Source organism: Hyaena hyaena, unplaced genomic scaffold (assembly GCF_003009895.1).
Source record: "Hyaena hyaena isolate Hyena2069 unplaced genomic scaffold, ASM300989v1 scaffold_63, whole genome shotgun sequence".
Classification (NCBI taxonomy): domain Eukaryota; kingdom Metazoa; phylum Chordata; class Mammalia; order Carnivora; family Hyaenidae; genus Hyaena; species Hyaena hyaena.
The window spans coordinates 4,057,983-4,075,108 of NW_024080695.1; the positions used below are offsets into that span (position 1 = coordinate 4,057,983).

At 57.3% G+C, this 17,126-nt stretch overlaps 2 protein-coding genes across 4 annotated transcripts in view; one reads left to right on the forward strand and one right to left on the reverse strand.

Moving 5' to 3' along the window:
- Positions 1 to 1,186, forward strand: part of CRMP1 (collapsin response mediator protein 1) — a 76,198-nt gene extending 75,012 nt beyond the window's left edge. For both annotated transcript variants that reach the window (XM_039232030.1, XM_039232031.1), the window contains exon 14: positions 109 to 1,186. In XM_039232030.1, the coding sequence (XP_039087961.1) occupies positions 109 to 200 (92 nt within the window). In that variant the 3' untranslated portion in view covers positions 201 to 1,186. The remainder of the gene's footprint in view (positions 1 to 108) is intronic.
- A 6,853-nt stretch (positions 1,187 to 8,039) lies between these two features.
- EVC (EvC ciliary complex subunit 1) overlaps positions 8,040 to 17,126 on the reverse strand; it is a 66,715-nt gene continuing 57,628 nt past the window's right edge. Inside the window, exons 17-21 of one of the 2 annotated variants that reach the window (XM_039232039.1) lie at positions 15,471 to 15,582; positions 11,109 to 11,235; positions 9,915 to 10,008; positions 9,147 to 9,258; positions 8,040 to 8,615 (exon numbers count right to left, since the gene is read on the reverse strand). In XM_039232039.1, the coding sequence (XP_039087970.1) occupies positions 8,534 to 8,615; positions 9,147 to 9,258; positions 9,915 to 10,008; positions 11,109 to 11,235; positions 15,471 to 15,582 (527 nt within the window). In that variant the 3' untranslated portion in view covers positions 8,040 to 8,533. Of the gene's footprint in view, positions 8,619 to 9,146; positions 9,259 to 9,914; positions 10,009 to 11,108; positions 11,236 to 15,470; positions 15,583 to 17,126 lie in introns of both variants that reach the window. The other variant, XM_039232038.1, reaches the window with a different exon arrangement.

Genomic DNA, 17,126 nt, shown 5'->3' on the forward strand with positions numbered 1-17,126 from the left:
AGTCCCAAAGAGTGAAGAGATGGAGGGATGTCACGAGGGCTCAGAATCCCAGCTCTCAGGGGCGGCCAGTGGAACCTGCCTGGAGCAGTCGACTCTTGTCTCTTACAGGTGCCCAGATAGATGACAACAATCCCAGGCGCACGGGCCACCGCATCGTGGCGCCCCCTGGTGGCCGCTCCAACATCACCAGCCTCGGCTGAAGGCGGACGAGTGGATGAGCCAGTGAAACGTTCTAGGAATACTGTCCATCCCTTTCCCTGTCAGGGGGTGGGAAACTCGCAGTTTTATTTGGTACTGATGGGGGGAAAATTGAATGGTGTTCTTTCCTCTTTTGTTTAGGAAGAAGTGGTACTAGTGTGGTGTGTTTGCTTGGAAACTCCTTGCCCCACAGTTGTGTGTTCATGCTGACTCCACCTTAGAGCATGGGTCTCCATTTCCCTCCTTAGTGAACCCAGCTTCTAGCATCGTCTTGTACTGTCCCCTCCACTTCTGACTCCACGGGCTCCATGATTCTCTGGGTGGTTCCTTTGCACCCTTGTAGCTGTTTTAGGATAGTTGATGCATGTTACTAAATTATGTATGCAAGTCTGTGAGTGCGTCTGACGGAACATTGCCGAGGACCAATGTAGACACAATGCCAAGACCTCAAGCCCCCAGGGGCACTTCCAAACTGCTAACGTGAAGATGCTTCCTCATCGTCCCCACCCCACGTCCGCACTAGAAAGAAGCCTGCCCCTCCCCTCCCCACCCCATCCCCACTGAGACCTTCTGTGCATCCTCAGAGAGGCAGGGGAACCTTCCAGTGCTTTCAGAGAAACATCATCCACGTCCTGTGTCAGAAGCCCTGGTCTCCGTGGCACTTGTGACTCGCCATGACGTCTTTCCGGTCTGTGTGTGTCCCTTCCAGCCAGCTCCGACTTCAGGCCTAGCCAGGTTCACACTCAGAAAGGGGTCTTCCCACCCCCATCAGGGCTGACGACCGTGGGGCGACGGCTGCTCCCGGCTTCTCTGGTCCTGGTCCCTTTGAGGTGGTTGACGGGGCAGTCAGATTTTTAAAGTTTTGTACAAAGTTTTCCTTTGTAATCAATCACCCCCATTTTTACTTAACAACTGACTTATTGTGGCTCTTATTTCTGAATTCAAAGCTTGTGAAAAAATAAAGAAAATAAACAGCCTGCTGGCTCGACTGGCGTGTTTTCACTTACGGGGGACTGTCTGGTTGGGGCAGTGGCTTGGCAGTCCTTCCTCGTGAGGACTGGAGTGTGGGTTGCTTCACGGGACTCACTCTTGGTAGACACTGGGGGAGCAGAGGAGGAAGGTGAGGGAGCCAGTCATGGGGTGTGGAGCGTTGGTCTCGGATCCTGAGGCCATGGCAGGGAAAGCAGGTGGCCGGTGGCTTCTGTGACATGGGTTGAAAGCACACGTCCATTCCCTCCTGCCTGGCCCATCCCTGGCACATTCTATTCTTATCGGTTATGGGTCTGCCTCAGACTGGGAGCTCCAACCTCCTAAACATCATGTTTCTTCACTCTGGTCCCATGAGCAGATGCACATTCTGAGAAGTAAAAACTCAGGTAAAGTGCTTGTTCCAATTTGCCTTTAGTCGTAGTGATAATGGTGGTGGTGGTGGTGATAATAGTGATGATGATGGTGATGATGGCGGTGATGATCGTGCTGGTGGTGGTGATGGTCGTGATGGCGGCGATGCCGGTGATGGTGATGATGGTGGTGGTGGTGGTGATGATCATGCTGGTGGTGGTGATGGTGGTGATGATGGTGATGGTGATGATGATGGTGGTGATGGCGGTGACAGTGGTGATGGAGATGGTGGTGATGGTGGTGATGATGGCAGTGATGATCGTGGTGGTGATGGTGGTGATGGTGATGGTGGTGGTGGTGATGGTGGTGGTGGTGATGGTGGTGATGGTGATGGTGGTGGTGGTGATGGTGGTGGTGGTGATGATGATGGTGATGATGGCGGTGGTGGTGATGGTGATTATGATGATGAAGGTGGTGGTGCTCAGGGTGGTTATGGTGGTGATGGTGGTGGTGATGATGAAGGTGGTGGTGATGGTGATGATGATGAAGGTGATGGTGGTGATGATCATGCTGGTGGTGGTGATGGTGGTGATGGTGATGGTGATGATGATGGTGGTGATGGCGGTGATGGTGATGATGGTGATGGTGGTGATGGAGATGGTGGTGATGGTGGTGATGATGGTGGTGATGATCGTGCTGGTGGTGGTGATGGTGGTGGTGGTGATGGTGATGGTGATGGCGGTGGTGGTGGTGATGGTGGTGGTGGTGGCGGTGGTGGTGGTGATGGTGGTGGTGGTGGTGGTGGTGGTGGTGGTGGTGGTGGTGGTGGTGATGGTGGTGATGGTGGTGGTGGTGGTGGTGGTGGTGGTGGTGATGGTGATGGCGGTGGTGGTGGTGATGGTGGCGGTGGTGATGGTGGTGATGATGGTGATGATGAAGGTGGTGGTGCTCAGGGTGGTGATGGTGGTGATGGTGGTGGTGATGATGAAGGTGGTGGTGATGGTGATTATGATGATGAAGGTGGTGGTGGTGATGATGGTGGTGGTGGTGATGATGAAGATAGTGGTGATGGTGGTAATGAAGGTGATGATGGTGGTGATGATGAAGGTGGTGGTGATGGTGATGGTGGTGATGATGAAGGTGGTGGTGATGGTGATGGTGGTGATGATGAAGGTAGTGGTGATGGTGGTGGTGATGGTGGTGATGCTAGCAGTATCTGTGTGGCACTGGCTGCATGTTAGGTACTCTGTGAGGCAGGGTCTTTTACTATTCCCCTTTGACAGATGAATCCTAAAGAGCTCAGTGACATGTCCAAGATCACATAGCAAGGAAGAGGCAGGGCTAAGATTTGAATCTAGGACCCATGCAGTTTGGTTCAAAGGCCAAAGCTCCTTGCTCCTAACTACTGAGCCTTACTGACATTCAAGGCAGGATGGCTTTGATGGTCCTACATCTACTTACTGGTTTTAGTGTATTCTCCCTCTGCCCCCAGCTGGGTTAAGATATCTTGGTTAAGGTCCAACATGGTGTTGGCTCACAGTCTGCCGTGGACTTTCTTGAAACAAGGCTAAATACAGGGAGGGTCAAGGCCTTTTGATGTTTGGCCTTGGCTCATTCAGACTAATGAATGGGCAATGAAGAAACGTCCAAATGAGTAAAGTTGGCAGCAGCAAGTTACTCATCCCACTCTCTGGAAAGCACTTCCTCCCGGCATCCACCCCCCTCCCCCAGCCCACCTGGGAATGCAAGCAGAAGCAGCCATAACACCCTCTCTAAGGCCGACCCTGGAGGGGCTACCACCCAGCTGCACAACCGTCTGAGTCCCCCAGCACCCAGTGTCCCACGCGACGTTCCCCAGCACTTCCCAGAGGCACAGTCATGGGCCTGGGTGGTGTGAGACAGATGAGCCTTAAGTCTTGGAGGCTGTGCTGAAACATTCCTTGTAAGGCATATGCTTCTCTTTCATGTCCCGAGGAGGCAGGAAGAGGTAAGCAGTGTTTCTTGGAAAACTATCCATTCTCTTCTCCATTTGCACCTATGACTCCTCTTTGCCACATCATAGCCTAGCCCCAGGCTCCGGGAGTCAGGACGTGGACATCCTGGAGAGGGGATTAGTCTGCTGTCCCAAGTCTTCTAAGTCTCCTTCCAGAAATTTTGTTTTATCTTGCCACGTTCAGGTATATGGTCCATCTTTCACTAATCTTTGTGTATACGGAAGAGAAGGGTCCAAGACTCACTCTTTCCGTGTCATATCCAGTGACCCGGCACCATTAATGGAAAAGACTATCCTTTCTCTCATGAAGCTGCAGCGGTGGCTTTCCTGTAAATCAGATGACCGTAGTGTGCATGTCTTCTGATCCAGTGGTCCTGAGGTGCACGGCAAAATGGATGTGGAGCCCAGGGCTGGGCCGGGCTGGGAGCCCCAGTCTGCCGTGCTTGCTAATTTCCACTGTAGCCAGTTTCAAAGTACCAACGTGAAGCTAGCAAGCTGGCAACTCATAAAATGTAAGTGGGCTCTGGTGTCCCAGTGAGGGCTGGCCCGGCCCCACTACATCGGCTGGTCTGTTTTTGCACCCGTATTGCACATGGTCTATAAAAAGTGAAGACAGAACGGCCAAGGTCTCCTCATACCCATTTCCCCTGTGCACGTGAAGCCCCAACCATTTTCCAGTGTCTTCCACACCACCTACCATGTTCTGGCCCCAGAGCTGGCTTGGCCACTTTGGTTATGGTGCGTGGACTGGAGAAGGACTTTGGACTGCTCCCCAAGGCTGAGTGTCAGATCTCCGCACACTCGGGGGCTGGTCTTGGGACCAAAGCACATGTAGTCATGACTCTGGCACCAAGCGTCGGCCCTGATGATGCGCATTTGATTTGCAGTGGCCTTGGCTCTAAGTTTCTCTCCAGCGATGTCAGTTTATGGGGCAGAGGAGCAAGGGGAGTATTTCTGAACCAGGAGGATTTTACCAAACTGAAATCCCCTCCCCCCTTCCCCTCCTCCTTTCTTTTGCCTTCCACCAAGTGTCTGTGCTTTGCCACTTGGGGCCAGATGCTGTGCTCCTCAGGAGGAACGCGAAGGCATGCTTTCCGGGGGAAGGTCAGGGATTAAATTATTACCCCAAACCTCTAGCTGCACCCTCTGCCCAGAGCCAGGAAGAAAAGCAGATGCTCGTCTCCTGCTCCTCGTGTTTCCAAAGAGGGAGGGGTGTCTGCTCTCTGGGGGAGGGGTGCGGGGCTCCCTTGGCCTTTCTCGAACCTTCTTCCCCAGCAAAGGAGAAGCACCCGCTTGCTCAGTCTGGGAAGAAGGAACTGAGCATGCTGAGTGGTGTCCTTTGCTCTCTCCAAGGAGGTGAACGAACTCAGGACACATACTTCTCCCCGGATGCAGTTTCCCACAAAGTGAATGATGTGTGCACAAACCCCCACCCAGGCTGGGGGGTGGGCTCAGTGATGTAAGCACAGAGTCATACGTGTCTTTGCAGCTTACGCAGCCAGGTGTTGAACTGCAACCGCTGACACTATTGCCTTTCGCTGCAATGTCCCCGCGTGTCTGTTGATACTGGGGAGGCCACGGGCATCTCTGGGATGGGGGTAGGGCAGCTTGACTTAGATTCAGCGTGGACATTTTTGTCTGGAGCACAAACAGCCAGTGCCGCGTCACATAGCGGAGCACCGGGTCCTGTGGCACCCAGCACCGGGAGTGTGTGGCACGGGGGGAGGGACACAGCCAGAAGGTGGTCCGTGGAAAATCTCCCAGCTGTCAGATGCGTCGTATTTTGAGTGGAGAAATATCAGAACAAGGTAGTGCAGAGATGGGTGGATCAGGCAATTCGTTGGCTTGAAACACTACTTCATTTTTGGATTTGTGATCCTGTGGAACTCATCAGGCTTTTAAAATATATCGCTTGTTCTCATCTCCCCCTCCCTCATTCGAAACATACAATCACTCTCATACCTTGGTAGTTTCACTGGCTTTTTATGAAGCTCGTCTCCCGCCCAGATCTGGGTCCCCCTCCGGCTCCTTCCTTGCCGTGTTTCAGGGCTGTCCCCATAGTGGAGGCTTGTGTCCCCACGTGCGTGGCCAGGGAGGGGTGAGCAAGCCCTTCCTGGCCACATGGCCCAACTCGGCTCCATGGCTTATGAAGCTGATGTGCAGACCTCTGTCTGACTGCTCTGCCTGTATCTCAACTGGTTCCAAATGTGGATGGGAAAAGGATGCTATTTATTCCCCTCCTCATCCTGGCAGCGAAATATTCAGTGCTAAGAGCCCAAAAGGAGGGTCCGGTCTTGTCTGAGGGGTGCAGGGAAGGCTCTTGAAGACTGAAGTCCTGCTGAAGGGGCATGGATGATGGTTACACGCTTGGGAGGCAAAGGGGATGGGAAGGGGGGAGAACTGGTCCAGGCAGAAGCAGGAAAGTCCTGTGCAAACGCCCAGTGACAGGCAAGGGTGGGCACCTATGAGTCCATGAGAGGAGACAGGATGTGAGGCTGAGACCAGACCTTGCAGGGTTCTGCGGTCCGTGTTAAAGATTTCCTTTTTCTCCTTAGAGCAAAGGATACTGGTGTGTGTTTTGTAACGTGTGGACCAGGAGGCTGGGGCAGGGCAGGAGGCAAGGGGCGCAGCAGCTGGGAGTTACCTGTGGCAGCGTCTAGGTCAGCAGACAGACCCCAGGCTGGCCAGAGAGGTCCTCAGAGGGTCTGTGGCCTTTCTCCTCGCAGCTGAGCTCGGACCAGAAGGTAGGTGTGAGTCAGAAAAGGAATCTGCTAACTTCTCACTGAATCATCACTCGCATCCCCACCAGCTCCGTCTCCTTCCATTTCCGTAACAACCCAGAGCCCGTAACCCGCACAGGGACGGGAACCCAGTGGAGGAGGGGGTCACGGTGTGTCCTTGGTCTCCCCTGCACGGGGTGTGTGCTGTGTTCGCGCAGCCCGGCCTCGGGCGTCCCAGAGCCGGTGCCAGACACCGAGTGCCCTGTGGATTCCAGCACCCACGTTTCGTTCCCTGCTCCCCCTGGGAGCTGGAAGTCAGGTAGAGATGGCATGAAAACAGCAAGAGTTCACAGTCTTTCCTGAATCATGCGCCCCTAACTGCACCAAGCACAGTCGCTAGGCAGCAGGACTGAGGAAGGGTCCAGAAGCAGTGGCATGTGACACAGTCCCGTGGGCCGAGGGAGCTACGCTCATGAAGCAGAATAATTGTCTGATCTATGGAAGCTGAGATTGCCCTTCCATCTTTCAGAGAGCCTGGTGCTGCTGGGGGCGGGGGTCTGCATTTACCAGATGCAAGTCATCAAACCAGACACTCCCAACTCTGGAATGCCTCTGTGCACAGGACCCGTGTGACAAAAGTGACTTCTACGTTAACCAGGTTCTCAAAACACGGCCAGAAGGAAACAAACACAGCCTGTTACCAGACTCTGCAGAATAATGAAATGCTTTATTTCGCCACAAGAGGGGGCTGCTGGTTAACTCTGGAAATCCTGCCTGCTGACCCGTCAGGACCAGATGCGCTGAGAGGAAGCACCCTGAACGAGCCATGGAGCTGCCCTTGTTACTTCTTCTGTCTCAGCTACTCTTTGCTGACTAACAGAATCTAATTTGGATTTCAAGAAATGAGAATCCAGGCCACAGTTGGTCCAGAAATCTCCTGGAGCCTGGAGCCCACTATGTTCTGGGCCCACCCAGGGGCTGGCACGCTTCGATGCAGGGGACATCTGGCTGCATCTGGACACGTGTCTGGTTGTCACAACCGGGAAGGGCTCCTGGCATCTGGCGGGTGGAGGCCTGGGATGCTGCTGAACATCACACAAGGCACAGGACGGCCCCCACCCCGAAGCAAAGGATTATCTCACCCCAAATGTCCATAGCACTGGGTTTGAGAATCCCTGATCTCAATGAGAAGAGTCATTTCCGTTCCTGGTGGGAAAGGCCTCTCCTGGCAGTGATTTAAGTGTGGCTGATCTGGAAGCTTCTGGATGCTGTCCCTGCCCAGTGGGAGCAGCAGTGCCCCTGGGAACATGTCTCCTGAGGGAGAATTGCCATCTGGCAGATGGCCTGTCCCCTCCCAGGGGCAGTCCGAGGGCTGAGTGGGGCCACTGCAGGTGTCATTAGGTACCGGTGAGGCTCAGGTCCCCAGGGTGGGTGACGCAGGCCTGCAGGTCAGGGATTCCGTGATCTGTGTCAGGGTCCTGGGGCCCTGAGACAACGTCCCAGATGACCTGGCGTTAGCTGCTGGCTGAGGCAAACGGGAACGGGTCCAGATGAGAGGCCCATGGCCAGATGCCTGGGACACATCTCATGGGACAGAGAGAACAGGGGTGACAGAAATGGAGAAAAAGAGGCGCCTGGGGGGCTCAGTCGGTTAAGCGTCTGACTTCAGCTCAGGTCATAATCTCACAGTTCATCAGTTCGAGCCCCACCTTGTGCTCTGTGCTGACAGCTCAGACCCTGGAGCTGCTACAGATTCTGTGTCTCCCTCTCTCTGCACCTCCCCCGCTCATGCTGTCCCTCTCTCTCAAAGTGAATAAACATAAAAACTTTTTTTATAAAGGAATGGAGGAAAGGCCAGGAAGCACCAGCCACGCCCAGAGAGCCCGCATTGCCAGCAGAACTCCATGGACAGTCCGGGGAGAGGGGGCCCCGAGGCTAGAGTGGGGCAGCCTCACGCTGGGCAGGCAGGCTCGGGTGGCATCAGGGCACAGTGGGGTGGGGGTGGGGTTCGGAGAGCCAGGCCGGAAGAGGTCCCTGAGGAAGGGAGCCACGTCTCCAAGCCAAAGAGAGAGAGAGGACTGCAGATAGGCTTCCAACACACGTTTCTAATCCCATGGGCCAGGCGGTAGGGTCCGCCATGCCCATGCAGGCCTTCTCGGGCCCTTCTCCGTCGTCTGTCCGTCCCCAGTGGCCTCCACCCTGTCCCCAGGCCGGGGTGGGGTGGGGCAGGCAGGTGGCATTCCAGCTGCGTCTCCCACGTCGGCCCGACTCAAACTGTAAACTACGAATTGCTTCTTTCCTTTAGCAGCTTCTTGGAGTTCTGGCCATCGCCAGCTTCATTCTCTTGCTGATTCGGCCGTTTGCTGCTTAAAACACGGAAGCAATGCAGTGGTCAGAACCCGACTCCAGATCTGTGCCGATGCAAGAACTCATCTGATCTGATCAGTGCGACAGGCTGGATGAAAACAGTTTTCCTTTCGCTAGGGATGTCCAGAGGCACACACAGCCCCCCGTTTCCCTCCGTGTTGGGGGGAGCGGGGGGCTCGCTGAGGGCCACAGGGTAAAGGAAACTCCCGACTCAGATGACCGGGCGCCCCGGGACGCACTGACCCCGTTTAGGTCCCAAAGCATCTGCAGCCAGTGGGGGCCTGGCGAGGCAGGGGGTGCGTGGAGGTTCAGGCTGGGTGCTGGGGGACGTGGAGCCAGGTCATAGCGACCTGGCCAAATGGGACACGAATCATAGTGGAGACAGGGATGCCGACGGTTCCCATCATTGCTCATCACTTCTGGGACCCTGTGCTAACAGCTCCGAGGAAGGTGCCTGTCTTCCTGCGCGGTCTGTCAGCGGTCAGTAGGCGTCCACTGGCGGTAAGCCGCCCCCCCCCCCACCGTACCTGAGTGATCCCGAGGGGTGGCTGCCTGCGGCAGGGTCCTCGTCGGGGGGCCCCGCTGGGGTCCCTTTCTCCCGGGGTGGGGGCTTCTTCCTTCTTGTCCGCATGGGCTTCTCTGCAGAAGACACATAAACCCAGACATGGGCTCTGCCACTTCAAGCACGTCATGGCTTCTCTTGACCTCATCCCAACCCAGCCGGGCATTTGCTCAGTTCGTCTGCGGCCAAGTAGCCACTCAGCGCTTTCTGCTGTTCTACCCGTTTAACTCGTAGGGAAACTGAGGCCCGGGGAGGTGATGTGCTCTCCCGAGCTCACACGGCCAGTAAGCGACAGAGCTGGGATTTGAACACGGGGCTGCCAGGCCCCCACTGCGTTTCTACGACAGCCTGCTGGCCTGAGCCTCCGAAGCAGTGAGGCCCTGACAGAGCAGCGCTGTTTTAGGAGCCCCTGTGTTCTCACACGCTCCCTGTCCCTAAGCCACCAGCCGCTATGCCACCCGTGAGGTCACATTAGTTGCCGCTGGCAGGGGGCTGGGGGTGATCACCCCCATCTGTAAGGCGGGGACACGGACATCCGGCTGGTGAGCTGCAGACCTAAGAACTGGAAATACTGAATGGTGGAGAGCAAGGGTTTACAAAGACACAGAAGCCCAGAGAGGGTAAGCATGGAGCCTGAGGCCACACAGAGGGTTAGCGGGGGACGTGGGTCTAGAGCCCTTATCCCCAGCCCCCGAGGGCCTCCCCCTGCTCTGTGCCACCTTCCGTGACTTACCTGAGGCGCCACGCTTGCTGGAAAACGGTCTGCTTTCGGCGAGGGGCACCCGGGCTAATGCTGCCAGCTCCGAGACAAAGCTCTGCTCAGCCTCCTGGATGCAAGGACGGAGGGTCACCTGGGGCCTGCCCCCTGCCCGTCCTGCCTCTCCGCCATAGCACAGCTGACGTCTCCAGGGTGGCCGATGGCCCCGTGTCCCTGGTGGCCGACAGTTCTCCAAGCAGAGCCCAGAGATGGGGGGGCAGGGCGGACGCATGTGTGAGGGCAGGAACAGGCGCTTTCCAGCTCCTCCCAGGGAGCCGTCCATCCTCACTCACGCCAGCCAGGGACCCCCATTTTACAGATGAGCACACTGAGGCGTGGGCTCAGGGAGGGCCACGGGGCAGGAGCAGCAGAGCCAGGGGCTCCCTCGCTTCTGCCTGACTCCAGGGTCTGAGCTCTCAGCTGCCGACACTGAGGTTTAACCACCGACCTGGGTTCTGTGACTTTTAGCTGTGCGACACCAGTGACCTTGGCTCTCAGAGCTTTAGTGTCCCCACCGTCGCCTGGAATATAACAGTGACCCTGTCCCCCATCACGGAAGGGTGAGGCGGGACGGCATGCATGACGCTCTTAGCTCCGTGTCGATGACAGACCCCCAGTGCACGCACATTAACCACTGTGACTCTCGCCTCGTGGCTGCCACACCGGTGGTGAATCCTCCGGAGGGGCCATGCTCTATTAAGGGCTTCCATTCTCGAATATCCGGTTCTTTTTTTAAACTCGCTCAGTTTGCTTTTATAACCGTGTTTTTATGAGACTTTCCCAAGATGAACTACCCACTTTATTTCACAAGGGCCGAGCTGCCCATGTGTCCCAGGGAAAGTGCAGGCCTTGGTCAGCGGCTGCAATGCCTCTGTATCCCGGAGAGGCCCACGGGGTGGCGAGCCACGTGCAGGGAGGAGCTCACTTCCCCAGCTCAACGGCCGTGAGCAGATCGGGGCCCAGGGCCTGGCCCCGAGCTGCGCAGGGCAGGTGCTCGGGAATCAACACGGCCTTGCCCGCCCCACGGCTCTTGGTCAAGCCACCAGCCGGCGAGACTCTGCCAGCACCAAGGTCTCTTTGTTCATCTGTGGCCACCAGAGGTGGCCTGCTATTCCCGTGCCCGTCGAAACCGCAGCCCGCTCTGTGAAGGCACTTTTCCGATGCTCGTACCTGTAGCTGGGTTTCCAGCTGGACTTCCAGACGATCCACAGTCCTCACCTTCTGCTTCCAAGCGTCCAGACGGACCCGCTGGTGCACGGTGAACTGGGCCAGAAACTTCTTCTGCCGTGCCGCCATCCTGGCAGAAGGAACGGAGGCTGTCAGCAACCACCCCAGCCGGCGGCGGCGGCGGCGGGTTAATCAGAGACCCAGCTCAGACGTGCCCTAGGGGCTGCTGAGTCGTGGCAATCGGGGGACGGAAGCCGTCCTCGGGCCCGCGGAGCTGAGAGAGAGGGAATGGCCTTGGCTGGCAGACTGGATGGTGGCTGCCCGGCCTCTGACAGTGGCCGCAGCTGGAGTCCCCCCCACCAGGGGGCTGACTCATCATAAATGCAAGTCACGCTAGCGGCTTTGCAGAATCTCGCATGCATGGTTTTTGTTCCGTCCTGCTTGGTCTTCTGTGATATGAGCAGGATAAAGAGTAGAGTAATCAGGGCAGGCGAAGCTCAGTGGGGGTGGGGCATCCCTGGGGGCCCGGAGCATGAAAACCCTCTCATCCCAGGGGTGGAGGCACATTCCCCTGAAGGGACCAGGGACCCCCAGTTACCCATCCTTACGAAAACGGATAACATTTTCTCACCTCCTAGCCTGCAGCAGCCGGGAAATCCCAAGGCCGGGGGCCCATTACTCCGAGTGGCACAGCTCCGAGCTGGGACAGTGGCGGGGTCCCTGACCTGGAGACGGCCCCACCTTGCTCCTCTCCCCACTCTGAATCCCCCTCCCTTCCTGCCCTGGCTGACCTTCCTCGGACCCTCAGCAAACAGGAACATTCCATCCCATCCACCTTGTTTTCATAATCGCCCTCTGCCTTTTTTCTTTCTGATCATCTGTGAGTTTCTAGATCCGGGGAAGCCACCTTTAGTGTCAAGAGCTGTTCCCGGAGTTTACTTGAAAGCACAGAATTTCACCTTGCTTGTACTTCATGCTCTTCTGTCTGCTAGTAATATCTTTCCCCTTTTCTTTGTAGTGGCCTGGCAAACTCCTATTCATCCTACAAAACCCCATCCCGATTCCATCCATCCACTCCTTCATTTATACCTAGAAACATCTCTGGCCTGCCAGGTACTGTCCTGTGGTTTGAAGATACAGGTGCGAATGAGACTCATGGTCCCTGACTTCACGAAGCTCCACTTTGAGCTGGGGTAGGGGGTAGATGTGGAGCAAATAAGTGACACGGATGAGCTCAGTGCTCTACAGTACAGGCTCCCTGACACACTCAACGGGGCTGCATTGATTTCCTGGAACCGCTTTAACAAATGACCACAAGCTGAGGCAGGGGGGTGGGGACCTTAAGACAACAGGAGTCTATTCTCTCGCGGCTCTGGAGCCAGAAGACTTCAATCAATGAACGGTTCCTGAGGAGCGAGCCCGCGCCGTGCCCGTCCGCGGAACCCCAGCACATGTCCGCACCGCTCCAATCTCTGCTTCCGTCTTCCCGTGGCCTTCTCTCTGTGTGTGACCAAATTTCTCTCCAGCCCGCTCGCCCTTGGACTTAGGGCCCGCTGGGAAAATCCAGCACCATCCCATCTCAAGATCTTCCACCTACTGATGTGTGCACAGATCCTTCCTCCGCACGGGCCACACGCACAGGCTCATGGGACTGGCACGTGGACAGGCGTGTTGGGGCCCCCGTTCAGCGGCCAGGCAGCTTCTGGCCGTGAGCAGCCGGCCCTGCACCCGGCCATCCAGCAGTCCGGTCACTCTCGGCTGGCGTCCCGAGTGCCCGTCTGCCCCCCCCCCCTCCACGGACGGGCTGACGGGACTGCCAGGCAGGGAGAACACTACGCAGGGGCGGGGGGCCCGGAGATCCACGCAAGGGTCCAGGGGAGACTGAGACGCCCGTGTTTATGCAACGCCCTGGCTGCGTGCACACAGCAGGACAAGGCAGGAGGCCAGAGGCCGCAGCTCTACGCCTGCAGAGGGACAGCCGAGCGCTGCCCTGGCTCCCAAGCGCGAGCCCCTTCAGCACTGCTGACCGTCCGGCACCTTCCGGAAGGAGAGAATGCCCTGGCTGTAGGATCCCAGTCGCCTGGACGGGTCATAAACTCCCTCCTTTTGGACTCCTATTTGATTATGGAAATGGGTATTTAAAAACCTCCATCCTGGAAGAGTTCTGACGGTACAACAGTTTCAAGGCGCCCCGCGCACCGTGCAGACGGCACAGCAGTGGCAATTCTGCCGGCGGTGACAGCATCAGGGCGCTGGGTGCCAGCCGGCCCCCTGTGGGCGCTGCACTCTCTGTGTGTCCTGACAGTAATGCAACGGTGAGCCCACTTCACAGATGGGGAGCCTGAGGCTCGGGGCGTGAAGGGACCTAGCCCGCCTGTGCCCAGGCCACCACCGGGCCACCTGGCACCCCTCAGGCGGGCTCTCCTGCAATCCCACTGCTCCCCGGGGAGGCAAGGTGGAGTTTCCCATTGGGCTGAGAATCACTTCAAAGGCTTAGTCTTGGGATGTTCTTTTAAATCACCTATCCGTTCTCACTACACGGTTCTGTCCCCAGGAGCTCTGGCTGACTTTCACTAGAAACTGGGGGTGGATGGGCAGGGAGCGAAGGGCACCAACGGCCACGTATGAGCCTCGAAGTCACAGGGAGAGTCAGTCGTGCGTCCGCCTCCCCACGGGGATTTGCTTCTGTCTTCTTAAACCTGGCAGAGGCTGGACCGGGGATGGCTGAGGCCTCCACTCTTGGGTCATTGAGGTCCAAGTGAAGCCCTCAAGAGTCCGTCCACCAGAATCCTGGGATGCGAGGAGCGGCTTAACAATTCAGATTCCTGGGTACCCCCTCAAAGCCCCCGGGTCTGAGTGTCCCGGGGGGGGGGCCCGGGATCTGCACGTTTGGCAGGAGACCCAAGCGAGATGACACTCCCACGTCTGAGAACGGCTGGGCCAGAGTTCGACGGATACACGACAGTCAGGGCCAGGTCGCGCCTTGGCACTCGACAGCAGGACGTTTGCTGACCGCTGCTGGTGGCCGCCAGAGGATTTACGGAGGGCGCGTGCGAGACTCAGTCTGACCCAGGGGACCCTATGGCTCTTGTTTCCTAAGCCAGCTGCCCCACGAGGGGCTGGAATCCACTCTGAGGCCCAGCACAGAGCCCACGCCTCCACCCCGCAGGGCCGTGGCTGTCTGCTGCCTCCTCCTTCAGCGCCCCTCCCCTCCCTCAGGGGAGCACCTGCGCGGATTTATTGCCGTTGCCCTGTCCGCGTCTCCCTCTGCGCTGTGAGTTCTGGGGTGACGGCACTGACCCCGGTGGCTGGCTTGGGGCCCAGCACAGAGGAGGCGCTTACCAGGGCGCACCGGGCGGCTGTCCGCACTTCGGTGGACGGTTTCCATGCGGGCCAGTGGCTTGTTACGCTGCACACCTGTCTGTGTGTGTGTGTTGGGGCTTTCTCTGGCCACGGGGGTGTGTCTGGCCAGCTCAGGGGCCGCAAGTGCCGGTGACTTAACACCCTCAACGAGGGCGCAACACCCCCTATCTTCTGCATCACTTGCTGACATGATTGGAAGCTGAAGTTCGGACTATCTCCCAGAGGGTCCCGAGCGGGGTGAGGCCTCACTCAGATGCCGTGGAAACCCCTTGGTGTCACGGGGTTTGTTTGCTGCTTTTCCGTTGCAGTAGGCTGCGCAGTGCCCCCCACAGGTGCCCCTGGGCCCGTGAAGATGCTCAGCACACGGTAGTCGGGTCTCTGCAGGCTGCATTAGGGTCACCGACTGCAGGGTTTGGACCTTCTCCTGGACCAGGTGGGTCTCAATCCCTGCAACGCTTACAAGCAGGGACGCTTCTCCAAATGGAGTCAGCGAGGTGAGGCAGAGGAGGAAGGCGGAGGACTTCAAGTCTCGAGATTTGGGGCCATGAGCGAGGACCAGACCTCAGTTCTACAGGGAGCTGCATTGTGCCCACAATGTGCGCGAACCTGGAAAAATTCTCCCCAGAGTGTCGTCAAGAGCCCAGCCGGCCGAGCCGTTGAGCGGGGCGTGGGAGGCCCACAAAACCAGCAGGCCGCGAGGACCTCAGATCCGCAGAAGCGTGTGCCGCGCGGCTGGCGGGAAGCAGTTGGGGGCTTCACCTCCCTGCTCCCTTGAGGTGCTTCCTGGGGTCACGTCTAGGGTAAACAGCCTGCCCCAATCATCATGCACGGGGGTGAGGAGACCCACCCCCCCCAGACTGCTCGACCCGGGGCCGCGTGGGGAGCAGCAGGGGCCTCGCGCTGGCTGGGAAGGCGGCCACGTGCACGCACCATCGGACGCTGAGCGTGTGGCACAGACGTGTGGCAGGAGGGCAGGGCCCACGGGATGAGGGGCGAGCTCACCTCCGGTGGACAGCCTCGCGGGCTTCGCCAGCTCCGTTCGCCATCTTGCTCCCCGGCGGAAGGTCTCCGAGCCCCTGCTTCATCTGCAGCTTGTAATTCTCCATTCTCTCGCCTGCACCATTTAGCACACAAGATCAGGGGGGCAGGTTTGGGGATCGCCTCCCAGCCAGGTTGGGGAGGGCGGGCACAAAGATGGGCAGGACACCTACTCTCGAATCATGTGCTGCTCACCCAGCACCCGCGCTGCCCCTGGGAAAGGATCCGCGTCAGTGAGACATTGCAGCTTCTGTCACCGACGCCGCGTCCCTGGAGGTAGTTGACCCCTGCTCTCCCTGCAAAGTGCTCAGATCCCGCTTTCTTTAAGTGCCAGGAGCAAGGGTGGAGAATAAGAAAGATTTAGCACAAAGAGGCCACCACAAATAAAAATGTGGAGCAGAAAGAACGAGCATTGGGCAGGCGGTGCTGCGGGCTAGTCCAGCGGGGGTGGGGTGGGGAGTCTGGTCCCGGGTGCGAAGAGCACGGGACTGCGGTCCGATCATAACTTATGCTGACCGGCCGTGAGATGGCCCACCTCCCCACCAGCCCTGCTGGATCAGAGCCTTCTAGAACAGAGAGGTGTAAGCTGGATGGTCTCTAACCTGGCTGATCTGCAGGGACGTGACATTCTATGAGTCCTAAGTGAAGAAGAGCATTGGATGAAGCGAAGGGAGGTTATGTGGTCAGGTAAGTCGCACATCTCGATGTATTTACTGAGAAGTCCTCACGTCGGAGCCTGGGTGTCAGGGGAGCAGGAAGCCAGAGCTGAGAGGATGCGGGGAGGGAGAGCCCAGCCCGAGATTCACAGATGGGGAAACTGAGGCCGAGAGAGGGAGGAGAGCGTCCCGGCTCCTGAATACTCTGCAGTGACCACCTCGTCTGTTTCCTGCTGACCTATCCCAACCCTTCCTTTGGAAAATGATGAAGTATCTGGAGTCACTGGGCATATTTCCAGACATGTGCCCAGATTTATATTTGAATCTGGGATTCAGAGTCCCCAGGACAGGGGAAGAAACGGCATCGACTGAGCCCCCCGAGAGGAGTAATATTTCCAGGATCTGCTGCCCGTTGTTGGTCTCTGCACAGTCAATCCAGCCGAAACCCAGCTGGGAAGGTGGGGTTTTAACCTGTTCTGAGGCCCCGGATGCAGCAAGGGACATTACAAGCAGAGGCCCCGAAGAAACTGGCTTGAGTCTACTATTCTACACGTTATTGCTGACCTCGGGGACGTTGTCTATTCCATCACCCGGGTGGCCTCGTATGAGGGTGCATGGAGGAAGTTCTCTGGTCTCAGAAACATCGTGTGGGCCACTGGCCTGTTTGTACTCGCTGTCACTGCACAGCTGTAACTAACCAAGTTCCTATCTCTTTGGCCACCAGGAAGCCCAGAGCCAAAACCATGTCACCACCAGGTAGGGATCTGATGGCATATGTCCCCGATCATGACCTCACCTGAACCCCATCTCACTGTCCTATCCTTGTCCTGATTCATCTACTTAAAAAAAAATTTTTTTTTTAATGTTTGTTTATTTTTGAGAGAGAGATAGTGTGTGAGCAGGGAAGGGGCAGAGAGAGAGGCAGACGGAGAATCTAAAGCAGGCTCCAGGCTCTGAGCTGTCA